This window comes from Chelonia mydas, chromosome 5 (assembly GCF_015237465.2).
Source record: "Chelonia mydas isolate rCheMyd1 chromosome 5, rCheMyd1.pri.v2, whole genome shotgun sequence".
Classification (NCBI taxonomy): domain Eukaryota; kingdom Metazoa; phylum Chordata; order Testudines; family Cheloniidae; genus Chelonia; species Chelonia mydas.
In genome coordinates, this window is record NC_051245.2 from 99,435,800 (window position 1) to 99,460,128 (window position 24,329).

The 24,329-nt window shown below is 41.7% G+C and overlaps 1 protein-coding gene across 2 annotated transcripts in view; it reads right to left on the minus strand.

Annotated features, from left to right (window-relative positions):
• Nucleotides 1–9,230, minus strand: part of LOC102938927 (histone-arginine methyltransferase CARM1) — a 136,397-nt gene extending 127,167 nt beyond the window's left edge. Inside the window, exon 1 of one of the 2 annotated variants that reach the window (XM_037901876.2) lies at nt 8,508–9,230. In XM_037901876.2, coding sequence (XP_037757804.1) covers nt 8,508–8,841 — 334 coding nt within the window. In that variant the 5' untranslated portion in view covers nt 8,842–9,230. The remainder of the gene's footprint in view (nt 1–8,507) is intronic. The other variant, XM_043547129.1, reaches the window with a different exon arrangement.
• Between the last annotated feature and the right edge of the window lie 15,099 nt (nt 9,231–24,329).

A 24,329-nucleotide genomic window follows, 5' to 3' on the forward strand; every position in this document is an offset into this window, starting at 1 on the left:
GCTCCGGAGCCACATGCAGCTCTTCAGAAGTTAATATGCGGCTCCTTGTATAGGCACCGACTCCGGAGCTGGAGTTACAGGCGCCAACTTTCCTATGTGCCGGGGGGCGCTCACTGCTCAACCCCTGGCTCTGCCACAGGCCCGGCCCCCACTCGACCCCTTTTTGCTCCCTCCCCTGAGCCTGCCATGCCCTTGTTCCTCATCCTCCCCTCCCACCCCAGAGCCTCCTGCAGGCCACAAAACAGCTGATTGGGAGGTGCGGGGAGGGAAGATATGGGGCTGCCGGTGGATGGGAGGCGCTGGGAGCCGGGGGGAGGGGACTGATGGGGGGGGGCTGCTGACGTATTACTGGTTTCAGAGTAGCAGCCGTGTTAGCCTGTATTCGCAAAAAGAAAAGGAGTACTTGCGGCACCTTAGAGACCAACAAATTTATTTGAGCATAAGCTTTCGTGAGCTACAGCTCACTTCATCAGATGCATTCAGTGGACTGTACGAGTTTTTTCATGAAGTTGATAGATTTCCACTCCATACGGCTAAATTCAGTGCCTTGCATAATGACAGGTTTCAGAGTAGCGGCCGTGTTAGTCTGAATGCATCCAATGAAGTGAGCTGTAGCTCACGAAAGCTTATGCTCAAATAAATGTGTTAGTCTCTAAGGTGCCACAAGTACTCCTTTTTCTTTTGACATATTACTGTGGCTCTTTGGCAATGTACATTGGTAAATTCTGGCTCCTTCTCATGCTGGCCACCCCGATTTAAGATATCAAATTATGCTGTATTTAAAAATGTTATTGAAAACATTAGTACCAGACAATGTTATGTTGCTTCTGAGATTGAAAGCCCTGGAAAAAAGTCCAGTGTCTGCAGTCTATAACCAATAGGCTTTAAAAAAAAAAAGTACTAAAAATAATCTTTTTACCTCAATGCTCAAATTATTTGAAAAACTGTTGGATGAAAAATTTAATCCTGAGTTAGCCAAAGGACTTTTAATTTGTCTCTGTTCAAACTGTTTTGAGAGAGATGGGTATGTAGAGCAGGGACATCTCCAGAACCCTACACATTATTTTCAATATTCTCAGAAGTTGCATTTTAAATAAAAATAATCAAAAGGGAAAAAAAGGCTTAATAATTTCCAAATTTAAGACCCAGTTCTGTAAGACTAAGGTTTCAATTTTCAAGTGAAGAATTTGTAAAACCTGACTGCTCAACATGCAAGTTTTTTATGCAGCAAAACTTAGTACTAATCATGATACTTAGATATATCTTTTTAGATATCTCCTTCTTTTTATGATGGAGTACAAATTTTTGTTCCTGCAACTTACTTCTGAAATCTTAACTGTGGAACTAGCACTTGGAGGAAAGACTGTGGTTTTGGAAATCACTATCAATGCTTAACTTCCTGATTTCTGAATTAAAGCAAATCAACAGAGCATTAGACTTCAAACTATGTCTTTGATTGAAATATATTTGCTGTGGAATTTGTCCTATGTAATGTTTATGTGGAGCTGTGAATAAGTTTTTGATTGGCCTAATGCACTTCCCTTGGTGATTTCCTTTTTGGTTAATGTTCTATTGATTGTCTTGTAATTCAAGACCACTCTCAGATGCCCATACTTTTAAAAATAATAAAAAGCTAAAAAAAAATTAAAAAGTTAGCTTGTGTAAGTCAACTCACACTAACAAACAATAGACCAGAAATATATTTCAGTTATCCTCAAGTCTCCTCTCTTCAGTTTACCCAACTTTCTGTTTCTCCTCCCCCCAAAACTCAAAAAATATGCAAAGAACAAAATACATACTAATTCCAGACGTGAATTTTGACTATCACGAGGCCACCAGTCTCTGAATTTGGATGTCTGTTTTGAGTAAAATAGGATAGTTTAAGTGTAACTACTGTCAGGGAGAAAAAAGAAAAGCAGCAGTGTTTAGTAGAGGAATTTTTTTTCTTACTGGTCGCAACAAACAAGCCTCGTCATCCAGTTCACTTTTGGCTCCTATACATTGTGCAGTGCAGGTCCTGTGAATAAAACTATTTCCACCATTAACCTATTTAGGCTACCATTCTTATGTGTATTTCAAATATAATTAAATATATTTGCTAGCCAGCACTTCTGCATTTTCCTATACATTCTATAAAGCCAGAAAATGTAATATGATTTAAGTTACCCTAGTTCACAGCCTTTAACTTTTTGTTACAAAAATGGCCCTAAAATTGTAAGAATTTTATTTCCCATTGTGGTAACAAAAATCAAAATGAATTCATCTGGGGAACAGCTGATGTATCATTCACTTCCACTCATTCCCTCCACTTTGATACAGAAATAATGCAGCACCAGTTCTCTCACAAATCCTATTCAGAGCTGTTTTGTCATGAAGACGCTCGGGGCTCAATCCTACAAAGTGCACAACACACTCAACTCCATTAAAGTCAGTGGGAGTTGAAGGCGCTCAACACTTCGCCAGAGTGCTCGGCATCTTGAAGTATGAACCCACCTATGAAGTGTGCAAGTTAATGTTAGTTGTATTTGTAAAAGATAAAAATGAAACATTTGTATAAGGCACAACAAAATCAGTAGGGAAGGAAAAGAAATTTAAATATCCAGCTTCTGAAATTTTACACTGTATTTTTGCAGTGTAAGCATTAAAGCTTATTTTAATTATTACAATGCAATCAGAGTGATTTTTAAAAAGTATAAAACCTTGATCTCATAAAAGTACTGGCTAGTGGTCTTTCATAGCAGTTAAGTATTGATTCCGCACACCTCCACAAAATAATAGATTGCAGTAGTTGGATAAGAGAAGGATGCAAGATTTAAATGAGTGAAATTTTGGAAGTACATGGCTGCATAGTCTTCACTTTGCTTTTTGAACTATGTAGTTTGCTTCTAAACCAAAACAATCATGTTCTCTTTCTTTTTTTACATAGCTTGACAACAATATTGTGACTCTATAAAAAAGCACTCTCTAGTCTCATTAAAAATTTGCTTTAGAATGTTCAAAACTTTGCTGGCTTAAATTTAAGGTTGCTATTTCTTTGTATATCAAGGAGTGTTCCGGGGGAACACCCCCACCAAATCCTACAAGTCCTGAAGCATGGAAATAAACATTTAAGGGTGGGTAGAGAAATATTAAATGTTGCCAATTCTTGTGATCTTATCATAAATCTTGTGATTTTGGGGATATCTCCAGAGGCTGCAATCCAGAAATTGCATGAGAATCTCAGCTTTCATTTATTTAAAAACGTTTCTACCCCTCATGGTTATGGAAAAAAGCTGATCATGAAGTGAGTGAATCCTAAAGTCTCAGAAAACTGAAAGGGGAGGGGAATCCAACATTTATGATTAAAAAATAACTTCATGATTTTAAGTCACTCATGATTTTTGAGCACCTGAGGTAGGCAGTACTAAAATATTCAAAATCACTCATATAGTTCATACACTGTACTATTGTAAAATGTCAAATCACATATTCTAAAAAACAATCTTAACTCCACCTCCATATACCTCTCTACTCTCAGCCTAAAACACTAGACACACATTGCCACCCAGCTACCCATCCTACATTACCATAAGGACTACAAACTCTGGCAAACTACCAACCACAACATACGGCCCACACGCAACCACACACCACCTGTAAGTTCAGTCTCCCATAATTAGCCAGAGACGACATCATCTTTATGTTCTTATGTGGCCCCATCATCATAATACCTAAGCACTTCACAAATATTCAAGAATTTATCTTGCTTGTTACTATCCATATAAAGACCAGAGATTTGAGCCTCCCCATCCACCTACCCCCCATGGTTTAAAGACTAAAATAGGTCAGATCTTATTTTCCATGTACATTTCAGAAGCAATACCTTTTCCCCACCATCCCAGCCATATGCAAAAAGTCAATCTGCTACATCCACTTTCCCTATAACGGCTAGAAATCCCAATATTCACCCTTTGAATAAGAGTCATCAAGTCTGTCCCCTTTTGCACAGTCTACATGTTCACCTACATCCAATCCACTCTATAAATACAGGCCACACACCTGTTCATCCCAGCAAGATAGCACATTATCTAATTACCACACTAGAGAGAAGAGAGTCAACGTGTTCACAGTATGTATTACATATTGATTCACCATCAGAACTAGCCAAAACTTGGGATTTCTGGTTCACAGGAAATTTTGATATTTCAAAATTTTCCATGAACTGGAAATTCAGAAAACCTTTTGTTTCAGGAACACCAACACGTGGTATTTCTGGTAATAATTATGCTCCTTAGGAGCCTATCCCAGGACTTCCAGGCTCCCTGCTACAGATCTTGGAGCCAATCCCCAGGTTCCTGAAAGTTTTGGCATAGCCCCACACTACAAGAAGGATGTGGAAAAATTGGAAAGAGTCCAGCGGGGGGCAACAAAAATTATTAGGGGACTGGAACACCTGATATATGAGGAGAGGCTGCGGGGACTGGGATTGTTTAGTCTGCAGAAGAGAAGAATGAGGGGGGATTTGATAGCTGCTTTCAACTGCCTGAAAGGGGGTTCCACAGACCCTGGAAGCCACAGACCCTGGAAGTCTGGGCTCCACAGCAGCCCTCCAGGCGATCTGGCAGGAAACCAGGCAAGTTTCCAAATGAACTTGTGGGGTACATGTCTTCAGTGTTGCCTTCTCAAGCATAAACATATAGTAACGTGTGTGTGTATGTGTGTATATTATAAAAAAATTCCAAAACACTCCACTGTGCACCCACTCCTCCACTGAGGGAAAGGATTAGAGAACAAACACATGACAGAAGTTGTCATGATGCTTAATGCACTACTGGAAAGCATTCGGATAAGATGGTGAGCATGGTAGAAGAACCCATATAGAATTGAATAAATGGACATGAGGACAGGGCTTATGTTGGAAATCAGGGCTCCATTATAACTACCGATCTGCTGCTACAGAGTGCCTCCATATTGACAGTCATTTTTAATCATCTGTAGCTCAAAGAAGGGTAACCAATTTTCCTTCACACTTTGAAGAAAAAAATAGTGTGCCATTCTGCAATGAAGCCATTGCTACAAATAAAGCCTACAATTAATAGACAAACCACGCAAGTCTGCAAAACCAGAACTGAACCTTGGTTCTTAAGCACCAGAAAAACCAGTCTGCTACTCCTTAAGCTAAGAGAAAGCCTTTTACCTTGGTTAAGTAGAGGAGGAACCTTAATATTTGCTCTAAGCTGCAACCATCCACCAGAGGGCAAAGTACTCATACACAATAATCATTACAACAAATATTAATAAGTTTGCTGAATTACAACTTTTCCCCTAAACATAGCCTTTGCACAATTTTGGAAGAAAATTTAGTCACATAGAAAGTTTGAAGGGTTAGAAGTCATTTTTGAGCTACAGAGACACTAAGAAACATGTCAAGATTTCAAGTCGGCATAATTTCTTTTAAAATAACATATCTTAAAGAGAAGGCACATATGACCAATTTTATTCAGCCTTCACAGAAAAGTCCTCCTTATCTTTTAAAGTAAATGTGACAACTTTCAGTCCAAATCAATTCTAACAGCCAAAGTCACAGGGGGCTAAAATAAGGCATATAAGAGAAGAGTTTACAATCTGAATCTCTCTCATAATATAGTAACTGCTCAAGCAGCAAATGATAAAACTGCCATATGGCTCTAAAAAGAATCTCACCTCACACCTGGTCTGAGAGTGCTTAGGGTGCTGTGTGAATGTGCAAGAGGTGAGGCAGATGTGGAAGCATGCTGCCCCCTAAAGAGCTACAGTTCTGGATGTATTCCCCTCTTTTGCCAAGGATGGTACTGCCCCCAATGCTAGTCAGCGTCCAAAAGCCATAATTGAGCCCTTAATAAACTGGAGCCTGATCCTGTATTCACATGAGTAGTCCTCACCGAAGTCAAATACTTGCATGATTAAGGAACTGCCTTTGGTGAGTAAAGGCTGGCTGGGAGGATCAGGCCTCAATTCTGTGAATTGGCTCAGCAGCAGAGAAACCAAAGCAGCATAAAAGGGTTTGGGATTTGTTATGGACTTCAAAGACTGTTTAAAAACCTAGATTTGATAAAAACAAAGTCTTCATTGTATTTTTCAAGTTTTCTGTTGGGTCACATGATCCTTTTCCAATTCAAATATCTGTTAACTTTAAATGCTGGTAGAAAAATAAAATCCAGTATATTTAATGGATGATGATCGTCAGTGCTTATAAAAGTCAAGCATATCTGAGGCATAAAATGGACATAACCAGTCAGACAGGTGATATCCAATCTTCCGAACAATGGACCTCTAAATCCCAGCCCATACCATTTACTATCCTTACCCATGATCAGTTTTGGAGAGAGAGAGAGAAAGAGAGAGAGACTGACAAATGCTATATTATCTGATTGTTTAGTAACATGGACAAGTATCTGCTAACAATTAGGGTGAGATCAGACTGATTTACACTATTGACCCAAACAGGATTTTAATCCGCTGCACCACCTAGTCTCAAGATCCCTTTCAGCACTTTTTGGGCCCAGTCTTCCAAAGTGCCAAGGGAAGTCACAATGGGAGTTAAGGGTGCTCAACACACTGCAGAATAGTCCCAGGGTTCATTTGTTTTGCTAACTGACAGCACTCATATTTTCCTTTTGTAGCCATTACACTTTCAAAGTATTTTTTTTTACTGTGCTCTCCGTAGCCCCAGCTCCCTTCCCCCAATTTTTTTTCTTATTGAAAGCTTAATGTACTAGCAAATAAGTGTATAAAATATGCCACGCATTGGACAAAGTGACTGAAGTTCTTTTTACATTTTGACAGCGCGTGTGCACACGTGCCCTCTTTACCTGCGCTTTGTGTGCTTGCCCCTTTTGAATCCTAAAATAGCATGACACAGTTGCAGACAACAATAAGAAGTGATTGGAGGGCTGATCCTTGCCATTCACAGTGTCTGGAAAAGGGGAAGTATTTTCTTGGATTTTATTTATGAGACTAATTGAACACCACAGCTAACAGTGGTTGGACACGGCTTTGATACATAGTCTGGTTGTAATGCTGCAAGGCAAACACAGGAAACCAGTGTGTGAGAAGTTTTAAGCGTTAACATAAACACAGAGTCAAATTAACGCATCTAGGAAATGGTTTGCCCCCATGCCCCTTCAATTTCATTGCTTTTACTCTCCTGTCTAGGGAGGAATCAAGAGCTTCTCTTTCAAGGATATTAAACAAAGGCCTCTTCTATCTATGTCTGGTTAACGTTAAAAATCCCATAGCACATACTTAAAATAAAAAATAAAAATAAAACAGTAGGGGGAACAGCCCTGACATTCTGGCCAATACTTTTCCTCCATAAAATTAGTTGATATCAAAAGGTCCTGTGTACTACTCACAAGCACATAATGGCAGCTGTGTTTTCACTAAAGTCACAGTAAGAACCTGTATCTAATCCATTATTTCATAGGACATTGTGAAATACCATTTACTCCACCATTATCAGCAGGGTTTGGTGCTGTACAAACAAATGGAGACACACCACCTGCCGCGTGTCTATCTAAACATTGCTACTGCGCTCATCACCACAGTATTGTTATTTATTACTTGTACTGCAGGAGCAAGGAGGGACCCCCAACGATAGGAGGTACACAGAATAAACGAACAGCCCTGCCGGAAACCTGACAAAAGGCAGTGTCTTCACCAGCTGCTCAGCCAGGGGTTCTCGAACTGGGGGTCGGGACCCCTCACGGGGTCACAAGGTTACTACATGGGGGGTTGCGAGCTGTCAGCCTCCATCCCAAACCCTGCTTTGCCTCCAGCATTTATAATGGTGTTAAATATATTTAAGTGTTTTTAATTTATAGGGGGAAGGGGGTTGCACTCAGACACTTGCTGTGTGAAACGGGTCACCAGTACAGAAGTTTGAGAACCACTGCGCTAAGCCACCTTCCCCTCCATTCAGTCCCTGCTAGACAGCACCCGAAGCCGAGAATGCTGCATGGAGTCACCGACTCAAGAAGGGGCTCAGTGCACTGCGGACAAAGCAACTACTGACTACGCAGGAAGAAACTTCTGTCCTGCAACTGAACATGAAAATCAGGTGGCCACAGTCACTCCCCCGCCCCCGGTCCCTCCTGCTCCAGTACATCGGTTCTCGGCCTCGGCGTGAGTCTAGACACACACACACACACTGCAACAAGTTGTGCTGCCAGGCTGGGAGGGATTCCCACGTTCGGCGCAGCAGCCGCGCAAACGAAGCCGGGCTGCGCTGAGTGGCCCCGTCCGCGCACACGCCCCCAGGGGAGCCTTCCTCAGTCCCGTCCCTCATGCACAGCAAGCCCGGCCTCTGGAGGGGCGAGCCCCGGGGCAAGCGGGACCCTGCTCGCCGGGGGGGAAAGGATGGAAAACAGCTTTCAACAGCAAGCCGGGCGCCCCCCATGCGCTGCCCCGTCAGGAGCAGCCCCCCCCCCCGACAGCCAGCCAGCCAGCCACCCACGCAGCCTCACAACCGCGCGTGCTCAATACTTCACCGTCTGTCACAGTCACGTCTGCATCCTCCTCGCCCGGCTGCAGCGCCAGCTGGAGCGCGCCCTGGTTGGGGCTGGCAAGCTGCAGCCCCCCCCGCAGCTGCTCCTCGCTCACCAGCAGCAGCCTCACGCTGTACTGCAGGGGCTGGGGCTGCTGAGGGGCGGCCATGATCCCTGCCGCCGCCCAGCCGCGGAGCTCAGGCGGCTGCGGCTGCTCCTGCTGCTTCCCCGGCCCAGCGCAGCGCGCAAGGGAGCCGAGGGAAAGGGAGAGGCGGCGGGCAGGTTTCACTGATAAACAAGTCCCACATTTGAGACACCTCCCGGCTCTTTCTGGCATTGGCAACGCAGCATTCTCCCCTCCCTCTACAAAGCCGGCTCCGCCACTAGCCGTTCCCCCCCCGCTGCTTGGGGCGAGCCGTGTTCGGCGACATCTCGGCGCTTGCAGCGAAACAGTGACATCTCCCGGCCACCGGCGTGGCTACACCCGCGGACTGGAGGGCAGCCACGGCTTCCCCCGGGGCGCTCCGGGCAGCCCTGCAAAACGCCTGGCTCACGTGAGCACCCCCCTCGCCGGAGGGGCACTGCGAGGCCTGGCTCAATGCACCCTCCTGGGGCAGGGCTGTGCGGTGAAACGTTTACTCCCCCCCTTCCCCCTCTATAGGGCCCACGCTCCGACTGCAGCAGTTTGCCCAGAAGCTGAGCGAGGGGAGGCACTCAGAGCTGGGTGTCCATCAAGGTCACAGTTCACATTCTAAATGGGGGAATTTGAAAATGGCAAAACATCTGGGAGTAAGGTTCCCTGACCCCAGCTTTTCACATTTTGGGGAGATAAAAGAGCAGTGGGGGTAGGCTGACCAGACAGCAAGTGTGAAAAATCAGGAGGGGGGTAATAGGAGCCTATATAAGAAAAAGCCCCAAATATTGGGACTGTCCCTATAAAATCAGGACATCTGGTCACCCTAAGTGGGGGTGGAATTGGTTTAAAGCAGCAGTGTCCATACTAATCCCTGTTTTTTAAATTGTATTCTGGACTTCATTTTTGTGCTTTTCAGAATGGTTGTGAAGCTAGCCAAGACACTCAGAAATTCTCTCTCCTGGCAGTGTAAAAACTGGGCCTTCAGCATAGAGCCTGTTTGCCCTGTGTCCGCTGAGAAGTAGGAAAGAAGAAGAAAAGAACCTTATTTGGAATGTAGTAAAACATTTGATACCCACCGAGGTCCCAATCCTGTCAGCTCTTAGGGTTGGGATCCATAAAGGGATTTAGAGTGCATCTACACTGCAAAAAGAGACCTGTGTCAGCCAGTCTCAAAGCCTCGGTCAGCTGACTTGGGCTAGCAGTTTAGACAGCAGGGCCTGGGCTGGAGCCCAGGCTCTGAGACCCACTCCCACTTGCTGAGTTTCATAGCCCTAGGTTCCAGCCCGGCCCAAATATATCTCCATTGCTATTTTTAGCTCTGTAGTGTGAGCTGGAGTATGTTGATCCAGTCTCTGAGACTTGGTGCTGCAGGTCTTTTTTGCAGTATAGGCATATCCTCAAGCGCTGCAATCCTGAGCAAAGAAATGCCTAGAAAATCACATGTGACCAGGGAAGAGTATAAAAATATTGCTCGGGCATGTAGGAAAGATATCAGGAGGGCCAAATCGCACCTGGAGCTGCAGCTAGCAAGAGATGTCAAGAGTAACAAGAAGGGTTTCTTCAGGTATGTTGGCAACAAGAAGAAAGCCAAGGAAAGTGTGGGCCCCTTACTGAATGAGGGAGGCAACCTAGTGACAGAGGATGTGGAAAAAGCTAATGTACTCAATGCTTTTTTTGCCTCTGTTTTCACTAACAAGGTCAGCTCCCAGACTGCTGCGCTGGGCATCACAAAATGGGGAAGAGATGGCCAGCCCTCTGTGGAGATAGAGGTGGTTAGGGACTATTTAGAAAAGCTGGACGTGCACAAGTCCATGGGGCCGGACGAGTTGCATCCGAGAGTGCTGAAGGAATTGGCGGCTGTGATTGCAGAGCCCTTGGCCATTATCTTTGAAAACTCGTGGCGAACGGGGGAAGTCCCGGATGACTGGAAAAAGGCTAATGTAGTGCCAATCTTTAAAAAAGGGAAGAAGGAGGATCCTGGGAACTACAGGCCAGTCAGCCTCACCTCAGTCCCTGGAAAAATCATGGAGCAGGTCCTCAAAGAATCAATCCTGAAGCACTTACATGAGAGGAAAGTGATCAGGAACAGTCAGCATGGATTCACCAAGGGAAGGTCATGCCTGACTAATCTAATCGCCTTTTATGATGAGATTACTGGTTCTGTGGATGAAGGGAAAGCAGTGGATGTATTGTTTCTTGACTTTAGCAAAGCTTTTGACACGGTCTCCCACAGTATTCTTGTCAGCAAGTTAAGGAAGTATGGGCTGGATGAATGCACTATAAGGTGGGTAGAAAGCTGGCTAGATTGTCGGGCTCAACGGGTAGTGATCAATGGCTCCATGTCTAGTTGGCAGCCGGTGTCAAGTGGAGTGCCCCAGGGGTCGGTCCTGGGGCCGGTTTTGTTCAATATCTTCATAAATGATCTGGAGGATGGTGTGGATTGCACTCTCAGCAAATTTGCGGATGATACTAAACTGGAGGAGTGGTAGATACGCTGGAGGGGAGGGATAGGATACAGAAGGACCTAGACAAATTGGAGGTTTGGGCCAAAAGAAATCTGATGAGGTTCAATAAGGATAAGTGCAGGGTCCTGCACTTAGGATGGAAGAATCCAATGCACCGCTACAGACTAGGGACCGAATGGCTAGGCAGCAGTTCTGCGGAAAAGGACTTAGGGGTGACAGTGGACGAGAAGCTGGATATGAGTCAGCAGTGTGCCCTTGTTGCCAAGAAGGCCAATGGCATTTTGGGATGTATAAGTAGGGGCATAGCGAGCAGATCGAGGGACGTGATCGTTCCCCTCTATTCGACACTGGTGAGGCCTCATCTGGAGTACTGTGTCCAGTTTTGGGCCCCACACTACAAGAAGGATGTGGATAAATTGGAGAGAGTCCAGCGAAGGGCAACAAAAATGATTAGGGGTCTAGAGCACATGACTTATGAGGAGAGGCTGAGGGAGCTGGGATTGTTTAGTCTGCAGAAGAGAAGAACGAGGGGGGATTTGATAGCTGCTTTCAACTACCTGAAAGGGGGTTCCAAAGAGGATGGCTCTAGACTGTTCTCAATGGTAGCAGATGACAGAACGAGGAGTAATGGTCTCAAGTTGCAATGGGGGAGGTTTAGATTGGATATTAGGAAAAACTTTTTCACTAAGAGGGTGGTGAAACACTGGAATGCGTTACCTAGGGAGGTGGTAGAATCTCCTTCCTTAGAGGTTTTTAAGGTCAGGCTTGACAAAGCCCTGGCTGGGATGATTTAACTGGGACTTGGTCCTGCTTCGAGCAGGGGGTTGGACTAGATGACCTTCTGGGGTCCCTTCCAACCCTGATATTCTATGATTCTATGATTCTATGTGCAACACTGCTATCTATGTGGGTGTCCTAACCACTGAACTAGAGTCATTCTCTCTCTCTCTCTCTGCCCCAATGACTATGTAAGTATTTAGCCACAGTGGAACAGTCATTGGGTTACAGAGTGAGAATGACTCTCTAATCCAGTAGTTAGGGCAGGAGGTAGGAGACACTGAGTCCAGGCCCCCTGCTCCAAACACTATTTCATTATTGATCCACAATGGAACAGTTTCAATACGAGATGTTGAGGGAGCCCCACATCAGAATATCCCATAAAACTGTGGTTAGATCACCTCCCAGTGTCTAAAACATAGGCACCTACTGAGTTTAGGTGCCTACAGGGTTAGGCAGCAGCCAAGTGGGAGTTTCATAGATTGCATGGGGACTTAGGCACCAAAATTGCTTTGTGGATCGGACATGAGTATGGTTATGCACCCAAGCCACCCCATTCGCTTCAGTGGGCCTACTTAAATGCAAGTTAATAATATGTGAAAGTTAACAGTATGCCTAATTTGCAGCGCTGGGGCCTAAAATCATACACTCAAAACTAATTTTTAAAAACATTAATAATTATTTTATCATTCAGGTAATTCTCAAGTGTTCATATCCAAGCTTATTTTAAATGATTTTGAGAGAGTGATTTAGTAAGATAAAAATGTATCAAATTATTTACTAAAATCCAAATAATTCAGTCATTTTCTTCCCTGGTGTTTCTCCTTTATCCTCCTTGTTTTCAGAGAACTAATCAATGTAGCCAGAGTGGTGACCAGGAGATGTCACTATTTTGCTGTAAGAGCAAAGTTTTCATTGAGCACTTTTCAGTCTTGGCAAGAGAAAAGTGTAAGGACATTATTAGTGAAACATTTTTGCTGTAAAAGTTAAGTGCAGGGATTGCATCATAGGACAAAAATGATTTATGATTTTATTATTGAAGGTACTCTGTAAACTTTAAAAAGTAAATTAACAGTTTAAAATAGAATTGTTTTCTGTTTTTAACTCCTCCTTCCCTGTTAACCACAGCAACTACTGAATTAAAAGCAAACAAGATGGGGTCTGTGGAGATTAACTGTTAAAATGGTTAATTTAAGCAATGAGGATGGTATGTATTTTCATTGAAACTTGAATACATATGAGCAATTATATTAGTTAGCATAAAAACGACAAGGCAATCAATCCTCCTTTTCAGGATATAAGATGAATATCGCATCAAATCAGCAAGAAAATCCCCCCTTTTCCCCTATGGTACTACAGTATACTATTGTAGGGTTTCCAGGATCTATTGTATTTTTCTTCTTCCTGGTTTACTGGCTTTTGCAGGTATCACAATTCCTACGGTTCTAAATGTTAATTCTTTCTACAATGCTAATTAAATGAACATACTACATGGACAATCAGGTTGCTAATTAATATAGGCAAGGGTAGCTCATTTTGCAAAAGATGGATGTTCTGGTAACAGCTGCATTCATAGTGGCAACAACTTAGGTTTAAGGGAATGGAACATAGTGGGTAAATTCCCCCTGTTGTGCAGAAGCCAGCATGAGGCCTATGCACAACCCAAGTTCCACTTATGCATATTTTCTCTTGATATAGTTCCCAATTTGTCTCGCTCAGATGTCTTTGCTTTTGTAGTTCTTTACTCTGAGGTTGCTACTAAAATTTCAAGGTGAATATCTCAGACCTGGAGGGACTTTTTTCATGGCATTACCTCCAACTGGTAGGGAATTACTCTGCAAACAGTTGCCCATTGCAGAATCCATTTTAGGGGCTTCAGACCTGAGCTTAACTTAATCAGCAGGAAATTTATGTAATTTGCCAAAATTTAGGGCTGCATAGATTACCGTATTTAATTTTTGGAGTGCTGGGTAGAGAGGTAAAACATCATCAGGCCTATTCTGCTCACAGTTAATAAGAAACACTACAGGACCGCCTGAAGGAGAAGGTGGGATAAAACTTTAGAACCGTGGTAACTTTCCTGCATAGAATCAGCAGGTCCCCCAAGGAAAAATAGCAGGGCTGATCTGGGACTTCAACTGTGGAGACAGTTGTTATCCAAGAAATCTGAATCCTTCAAATCCATTTTATTGGCGGTTACCGGAGAGAGAGAGAGAGTTAACAGACAACTTAGAGTCTAATGTTTTAATGCCCTTCTAGATTAGGTCCTTCAAGTGAGGCCCATACATGTAAGGGAACAGTGTTACTGGAAATTTCAGCAACAGTAGGTAATTTGACCTTGACTAGTAGGACACTGGAAGATTTGACTAACCCTTTTCCCCTTTACTACAATTGGAGGTAGGGCTGTAGTCTCTACAAATGCTTTGGCTAACAGGTCTGAGAGAAAGGAGGAAAGAAGGACAATAGAGAAACCCAGTAGTAACTGTCCTTATTAATAGCTTTTTCCAACTGGTCAACTGATTGTAAACCCACTGAAGATTGTCCTTCACCAGAAGATTAAGAGGCTGGTGGTTTTTTTACTATTTCAGAGACCACCACAGATGGCAAAGTTCTGGAAAGTTAGGCTACAAAATCTGGAGAGCCTGAATTAAATTGCCTGGTCATAAGAGTTACCTTGATTTATTTTTCTTTTGGCCTTTGCAGTTTAGTCAGATAGGTTGTCACCCAAGGGGGTTATTAGGAGAATTACTGGGAGAGTCTAAGAAGGAGAATGTTCCAGAATGAGACAAGGGACCTCAGAACGAGGTACAATAGGACTGGGGCATTTGGAAAACAGATAAAGGTGCTTGGATTAACCGTAAAAAAATTCAGCCATATCATAGGTAGTATGCCTGTCTGCCTTGAATGTGTGAAGGAAGTGAAAACTCATTGAGTTGTGGACTAAACTTGCAAACCCAGAGAATATAATGATGCTCCTGCATATCATACATTCTGAAACCATTTCACTGAGCCATACCTGTTTATTATTTCTATATTTGTCTGGAAGAGGAGAAATAATAACTTAGCATCTGTGGGATGTGAAATCAATCTCATTCAAGGATAAACATCTTCATCATGTGCATTTGGCTTCTTCGTCATGAATTGTGCAGTTATTACCTCCCTAGTGGGATGAATTCCATAACTAGTGATGCTCATAATTCTTTTTCCACTGATAGTAGGTAAAGAACTTTAGGGTCCCATGTCTGTTAAAGACTTTATTTTACTAAATTGGTATTTACCCCAAGTACAATAAAACTAGCTGCAGTAATTATGGGGCCATGTTCGTTTGATGAAGATGAACATATTTCTAAGGCTACTTTTGCCCTGACAAGTCCTCCCTATTACAAAATTGGTTCAAAGTATCAAACACTTTTTGTGGAAAACCAAGAAAGCTAGGACTAGCATTATCAAATACAAATGTCCACAGAAGTAGGGGGCATCATCTTTCTGAACTGGAAACTACAACTATGCAGCATCACTAAGTGTGATACAGGAATGGCTACACTTAAGTTCTAGCCGATAACAGGTACTACCATGGCAGATGGTTGAACAAGCTATCATTTCTCTTGTAAGACTGAATTCTTCAGGCTTCTGTGTAAAGCATTATCTTTTGACTACCACATCTGTTGTTGTACTGGCTAAATCTGCAAACGAAAATCAAAACCCTAGGTTGGTCCAAGGATTATAACCCTAAATGAGTGCTTCCTCAGTAAGATTCTTATGTCCCTGAATCAACTGTGGCCACAACACAATACAGAAACAAAATAATTTTACATATTCTGCAATTAAGAGAGTTTATAACAAAGGCCAGATCTAGCTCTCTATTGTCAGTGCATATAAAATACACAGGGAAACACCCACAATATGAAAACCCTCTGACATTTTATTTACACATTTTACACAATCTTATAGAATACTATAGATGAAAGACCATCAGTCCCTGTAAATTGAGCACGTGTAAGTTTTGGCAGGACTAAAGCCTTATTGTGTGACTATCACCACAGCAACTAGATGTTATTACAAAAGTTTAAAACCATGTAAATATCATTAAATTCCAGGAAATGCACTATCAAGTTAATAGGCTTCTTCATAAACTTCCTAAACAGAGATAAAGACAGAGAGTAATCTACCGCCCCTGCTATAACCAGAAATTAAAATTTTAAATAAATTAGTTAGGGCTTTTCATATGCACACATTCTACCTCACTGCAAGTAGGGAACAATGCCTTTTGCAAGGTACTGAAATTATTTTAGCACTAATATTATACAAAACTCTTTTTCATACCTGATATATTAGCTGACTAACTTCAAAGCTATTAAATATTTCCCTGCTATGAGAGGGATAGGGACTTTAAAAGCTTTGAGGGTAAATCACCAATAGCTTTGGTATATTAGAGTGTTGCAGATACACATCACAGAGCTAGCTGGTGAATATGGATAGCCACAGCATTCACTTATCGTTGAGGCGTCTGACAGCGGGGATAAGTCTGGCTATTTGGTCCCAGGCTGAGCCTTGAGGGCTGTGGGTGAACATATCTGTTCTGCATGTTCCTGAAGTTTGTCTCAAGAGCTGTGGTTGAGAGAATGGGGAGTGGGCTATGCCACACTAGTCTTTCATTGATGGAGTGTGGGCCTGCTGACTGGGGATGAAAATAGCATATTATCTTGTTAGATGCACTCATGGGTTTGGCTTTCTTGGGTGAAGCTTCAGGAAGGGAGGGGTTCAGTGAATAGTCACAGAGGAAAAAATACTTTCCTGAACTTCAGAAACAATGCTGAAAGGGAGAGAATGGTGATCACTGGTTGCTACTGACCTGCAAATATATGGTAAAATTATCATATTAGGGTGGAATTCACTTTGCCCACATAAAGCCCAAGTAACGAGAGCAGATGGGAAAGTAGAATGCGTCTCCCCATACTACAGCCAATAAGGATTCTGCAATGTATCCCCATTTCTGACCGTTACTCCAGCCCGTGGGCTGGAATAGCAGTTGCTACTGCAACCTCTCAACATCCGTGCAAGATACCAGGACTTCAGGTTGAAGCTCTTGGGGCCCTTCCCTGCACTTTGGCCTCCATGGGACCAGCTCAGGGACTTCCTCTGCAGTGTGCAAGCTGTGCAGAGATCCCTCTACACAGCTGCTCTGCTGGCAGCTCCTCCAACCCCACTCATCCCTAAATGGAAAAGGGGACCTTTCTCCAGCCCTCTGGACCAGACTGAATTTCACACTGCAGGAAAGAAGCAGGAAAGTCTGAACTCCCACACTTGTCCTGCTGCTGAAGACAACTTCCTTTGGGAAGCTAAGTGGGCTCTGGCTTGGAGTCCCAGGTACCCTATTAACTAGCTTGAACTTTCTAGGAGTCTGCCCAGATTAAGGAATCCCAACAGAACTGGAGTGCCTGGAACAGTTATGATAGCAAAAATGTCTCCAGGTTATGAATGCATAGCAATTCCACAGGAAAATGTGTTATCCAGAAGGGTTCTTACTAAAAATGGTTCTGCTCAGAAAATTGCTCAGAACAAGCTGGCAACAGCAACACTGTTGTAGTACTATTGTCAAGAAGGGTTTTATAAAAATGCCCTGCTGTTAAACTAATCCAGCCACTGGGAAAGAATGCACATGATAGGATTTAGCAAAATCTGGAATGAGATCAGCCACATCAACTTCAAGTCAGCGCACCAACTCTATCTGGCATCCCTCTGACTGTGCCAGAAATGGATCAAGGTTTCTCAATGGCCAATGTCAGGTCCGTGTGTGCACTGATGGTTGGCTTCATATATGTAATGGCAATTGGCACAGACATTGATGTGCAACGAAATGATTGCTACAATTTAGTGTGCTGTGAGCCATGTGGCATTTTACACTATAGATGTAAACTGCTGAGAGGAGGCAAGTTAAATAGAATTTTAAACATGATACAGTACATAGCTTATTTAATTGAGAGTATCAATAGTGTACAGAATATTACCCTGTAAAATAGAAGCAATAAAAATAGGACAGTTCTTGCTCATAAACTGTATTATTTTGAATGGTGTCTTCCAGAAATAACCAATTTCTCTGGATTTCTGCCATGTTTTGTGCTGTGGGATCCATATTATAGCAGAGTCAGGAAGAGCTGGAGTAAATAGCCTTGAAATATGAAGCTAATTTAAATTATTTTTCTTAATACTGATAATGGGTCAGATCTTGTAGCTTCTCTCAGATAAAACTCCCAATGAAGTTGGTGGGTATTTTACCTGAGTCAGGGCTGAATAATACGGCCTAATGACATTTATCAGGGTGGGGGAATTTATTTTACAGATTCTTTGTGAGTAGTTGTGTGTTGGAAGAAAAACACCTCAGCATCACTGCTGCATCAGTTTAGCCAGGTCATCTCAATCTCCAATTAATAAACCAACTGAGAGGATCTGTAAATGGACCCTGACTGGTCAGTGGGGTAGAAAGACTGATAGCCTTATCCGATAGGCTTCTGTGCAGGATTCAGGATTGCATCGTATCATGCCTTCAGACCTCATCTGAAATAAGCTGATGGAGGTAATTAGTAGTGACTCTGGACGATCGTGCAGTTAGCCAAAGTCACCAAACTTCAAGAGGCAACTTTTCTTTCTTTTCCTGAACCCAGTATAAAATGTGTGTTCTGCTGTGTTGATCCTGGCCTTTCAAGATCTCTTTGACAGGCTGGGGTTTTATTACTTAATGGGACTTCCCCAATTAAAAATAGCATTCCAAGTCCTGCATCTGGAATACAGTGTCCAAAACTGTGGGCAGTGGACCATTAGCAGTCCATGAAGCACTTATTGGGAGCCTTTGGAGAGATGGCTGCTGGTGTGATGCCACCTTTCCTCCTTATTTCCAGGTTAGTACAGTGCATTAAAATAAGTTGGACAACATTGAACGCTTTCCTAATATTGATAAGCAAAACTTCCAGTGGGAGGAAAGGTGCTCTGCATTATTGTGCCTGGGAGAGAGAGTCCGTGAGAAAAATTCTCTACTAAGATGTGGTCCACACTGTAAAAGAGTTTGAATACTCCTGGCTTGCAAATACAATAATCATAAATCTCTTTTTTTCTCTGCAAAATTGTATGTGTAAAAATTTGGGTGGCAGAGGGATTTCTTTTTTTACTTTTGGGCCTGGCTCTCCACTGCCTTGATCCTTGTGTAGTCATTTACACCTTTGCAAAGCAAGTATAAACCAGTACCATTTTGATTTGGTAGCATTTTTACACTCATTTTGCACAGGTGTTAATTCTTGCATTAGGGATAAAGAAGTGGAAAATCAGGGCCTCTACCTGTGGTGGTCCAAGCCTAAATATTTTCTGTATATACATTTTGCAGAATTGCATGTGCTCTCTTCAGTCCTGTAATAACTTCAACTACCTTTGCTTTTGCATTCTTGATTGGCTGTATTCTTTCTGAGAAGACCCAAGAGTAGCATTGGGCAATTGCTCATATATGCTGAGGGGGCTCATGTGGGTTATTCTATTGTCCAACTTGTCCAGCGTGTATGTGAGGCCATCAGAAAAGATAGTGTGCAGTGCCAGATGACTTTCAGCTATATATCCCTGTATTATCAGGTCAGGCTGCTGGAATCTCATTGGCTTACTCAAGTGTTTTGCCAGAATGAGCGCTGAGAGGCAAGAGAACTAGCTGCATCTCAGCTCAGACAGGATTGGAGTTATTTTGGTTCGGTGGGAAATAACTGAAATAAATGGCAGAATTGAAACTGTATCCCTCAATTTGGTGGGTTAATGTTTTCTTTTTGTGACTCATGTTCTCTTCCTCTGGGATCCCCAGCTAATTCTGGATGCATAGGCAGTGGCCAAGAAAGGTTTTTATTATTTGCAGCCAGAAGGCTGTGCCCTTCTCTTTAGGTGTAGACCTCACTACAATAATCCATGCTTTTGTCACCTTGGGACTTATAGTAATGTGCTCTACATGGAGTTAATTTTGAAAATTATTAGTAAGATTTAGCTGATGCAGAATGTAGTAGCCCAATTGTAGAAGAGTGTTTCTTGCAGGAAATACATTCACATGTGCTCTAAAGGCTGCACTGAATTTCAGCTTATTGCTGGATACCATTAGAAGTGTTGGTTTTAATACATAAATCCATAAATGAGTTGGATGCTGGTTCCCAAGAGACTGTCTCTTTGATATCCTGGCATTTGAGAACATCTTTCATATAAATCCAACAAACTTGATTTATAAAACTTGCCAGTTGAAAATTTCACTTTATTATTTGCCTCAAATGAAGGACTCTAACCTCAGGTTACATAGTGTTGAAATGGGCTGATATGTCTCCTGATAGGGTTCCAGGCTAGCAAGGCAACTTCATTGAAAGAGAGGTTTTGAATATCCAGTTGGATTTCACAAAGAAAAAATTGGAGGCACTGTGCTAAGCAGAGTAAAATAAAGCAAGTATAACAAGTTCAGTCTGAAGATGCTCTCTTTCTACGGCAGGTCACCCTAACGAAAAATAAAGCCCTAGTGCAGGGGTAGGCAACCTGCGGCACGCGAGCTGATTTTCAGTGGCACTCACACTGCCCGGGTCCTGGCCACCGGTCTGGGGGGCTCTGCATTTTAATTTAATTTTAAATGAAGCTTCTTAAACATTTTAAAAACCTTATTTACTTTACATACAACAGTTTAGTTATATATTAGAGACTTATAGAAAGAGACCTTCCAAAAATGTTAAAATGTATTACTGGCATGTGAAACCTTAAATTAGAGTGAATAAATGAAGACTTGGCACACCACTTCTGAAAGGTTGCCGACCTCTGCCCTAGTGTTACCGACTCTTGCAAATTTTATCATGAGTCTCACAATATTTAGTGTTATTCTTAAAGCCTCAGCTCTTGGAGTCATATCATTATGTGAGAAGCTCCGCTTTAATAAAAACAAAACAAGTTTCTAACCTTTTCTGTTGTGGTGAAAAGCTTGAAAATATGACCCAAGTGCACCATAAAGGCTCAGGAACCAGAAGGCAAATAAAAAGAACTCAAAATGCATAATTAAAAAACCCAGAATTCTAAAGCAAATCTCATGGGTTTTAGGGCCTGGCTAATGATTTATGAATGTGTGGTTTTGGCAGTGTTGAAGCCACTACTTTTTTGTGTTTAAGATGCAATGAAATATTTGGAGAAGACATCTGCAGAAGATTAAAATTCACACCAAGATACTCTCCACTGTGCTTCTTCTCACAACAATCCCATATTTCCACCATGTGGAAGAAAAATGTTTTTGACTGATGTAATGAATAGGAGTTTGGAAAACCAATTAAGCCCCACTAATTTCCTTTGATTAACTTTAAAAAATCATAACTTGCAAGAGTGTCTTTTCTGCCTTGCAAGTTAAGATGAGACACTTAGTATATGTGTCTAAAGAATACAGTAGTAGATAGCTACATAAAATTGAAAACATTCTTGAAGGGAGCTGAGGTGGAAAAAGGTTCACATCTGGTATTTACTCTCTCCTACCAAACCAGAACCACCTTCAACCCTCAGCACAGATAAATGTATGAGAATAATTCTTAGCTATTAACAACCTAGAAAAGTTCTCAATGAAATTTTGGATGAACAATAGTAAGACATTTATATCCACTTTACTTTTCATTATGCAATATTTGCTATTATATACAGTAGATTCTATGTATCTTAACTGAAATTAAATAAAGCAGAGGGACTGGATTATGTTGGAAAGGATTTAACACATGTGCAGACTTTAAACGTGTATGATGGGATTGCTCAAGAATGCAGATATCAGGCAGATTCATCAAAAGATTTGGTTTCAGAGTAGCAGCCGTGTTAGTCTGCATCCGCAAAAAGAAAAGACGTACTTGTGGCATCTTAGAGACTAATAAATTTATTTGAGCATAAGCTTTCATGAGCTACAGCTCACTTCATATTTTCCACTGAATGCATCCGATGAAGTGAGCTGTAGCTCACGAAAGCTTATGCTCAAATAAATTTGTTAGTCTCTAAGGTGCCACAAGTACTCCTTTTCTTTTTTCAAAAGATTTGGATAACTCATCAAATCTCTAAAGTACATTTAATGCCTGGGGCTAATAGCACGAATGAGGATGGTGAGAGTGATGTCACAGAATAATACATTCTAAGCCATCTTTAGCAAACTTTGACATTTCAATGAATTACTCAGAGTAAAAGACTTACAGAGGACTAATTAAACCTGATATCTCTGCTGAATAACCCTGCAATCAGGTTAGTGGGCACAATCAGCACAGATTTGTGGACTTAACTCAATTTTCATTTTATTCTTGCAGTTTACCTTTAAAAATGAACTGAACCAACATCTCCAAAGCGTACACAGCCAGGTGGCAGACACATTGCACAATACCAACTCCATGAGTCAACTATTCAGCAAGAATAAAAAATATGAATTTAAAATGAAGCCTCAGATGACACTGTAAATGAAATGAGTTAAAATACAAGCATTCCTGTCTCTTTCTCACTCATGTCTCTGCCTTCCCCAATGCTTGGAACCTTTGACTTGACCTGATCCACCCTTTTCTTCTTCAAGTCCTTTTTTAAAATGCATTTCTTATAAAAGGCCTAAAAATCCTACTCTTCCTCTCTGAGACAGAAGGGTTAATAAAACAGACAACAGAAAGTCTATTAAACAAATAAAAATTGAGGAACAAATAAGTCTGCTAAACTTCACTATTCAATCTTTCTGTTAGTTTTTTCCTGTGTTTTCCATGATGTATCTAAATTGTAAGCACTTTGTCTTCAATCCTGTCTGTAAGATGCAAAACATGCTGTTGGAAGTATACAAATAAATAAGTAAAAATTACAATTAATCAGTGGTCTCTGAGTATAGGTTAGCACGTAGGTAAATAGAATTGTCTTTGGATTTCCAGAGATGCTGAGCATCTATAACTGGCACTGAAGGTAGCGAAGGTGAGGGTGCTCAGCATCTCTGGAAACAGGGCTTTAATTCCATGCATCTTTCTAGACTTATGTAAGGGGTTGCACATCAAAATACTCTGAATGCATTTTCACATGCAAATCCATGCAGAAAACGTAGGTTAAATCAACACAGGGCGAACTTTCATGTTTAACCAACTTCCTTAGGTTTTAGCAGCGTAGATCACTATGGTTATGTCTACACTGCAGCTAGGAGTGAGCCTTGCACCCCGGGGTAGACAGACTTACATGAATGGGGTTCAAGCTAACACACTAAATACAGCAGTGTGGACATTGTGGCTTGGGCTGGAGCTCATGCTCTGAAGCCTAGGGGGTCAGGTGGGCTTGACAGCCCAAGGTCCAGTCCAACCTGCAATGTCCGTACCTGCTATTTTTAGTGTGGTAGCTCGAGCCCTGCTCACATGAGTCTACCCAGGCTGGGAAGCTTGCTCCAAGTTGCCGTGTAGACATACCTTATGAGGGCTACAGTGCATTTTTTCAACCCGGTTAAAATGTAGTTAGACCCACCCATGCTGGCAAGCCAAGCTGTTGTATAGTCTGGTTCAGCCTCAACCATTTTTATACCAAGTTTAAACAGTTGTCAAACACTGTTATTTGCCTTATGCAAAATTTTCCTTTCTGATCTTTCAAATCTCCACCAATAAATAGAGTTAATTCTACTTCATTCCTCCATCCTTTTGTCAGTCTTGCTTATTTAGATTGTAAAAACTCTTAAAGACAGCAACAGTAGCTATATGTTTGTACCATACCTGTTACAATGGGATCCAAATCCCAGTTGGAGGCACCAGATTCTACTGTAATAAAAGTAAATATTAATAACAACGATGTATACTGGACTTCTTATTTGCAGTGAAGATCTTCACTGTGTACTCTGGGTATGTTCCAGACAGGAAACTTTCTATTGATAGCATGGGATTCTGAGCACAGAACTAGCATAGAGATCTGCAATGCAAATTAAAGTGCAAAATTTTTCTCTTTGAGGAGAACTCAGCCGTATATATTAAACTGGGGAGCAGGAATAAAAAGGGTCAAAATAATTTTTTAAAAAAAAATCTAGGCTACATTATTATGAGCTGAGGTCCTAAATTATAAGATATTTGTATTCTAAATTTAAATAATAATTTGTAAAAGAAAATTTTAATCTGGGTTGAGAAATGGTAAGCGATATCAGTGTGAAATGAATCAAACCAGAGGAGTAATAAACCCGTTATAACCTGTTAATACTGGGATCATGGACAGCTCATTAGCAGAAGAAGCACTTGATCACTCAATTATATTTTTCTTCTATGGTCTGAGGCACACTACACAGTAGTTTTTAGATTTTATTTTCAGTATTTCTAAATATAAATATTTCTTGATTTATTATGAAGCCAGAAAGGTGATGTTATTTAATTTTTCTCCCAAATCAACAGTACTGTGAAATATTTAGCTATACAAGAAAATTAATAAAAACAGAAGCATTTAAAA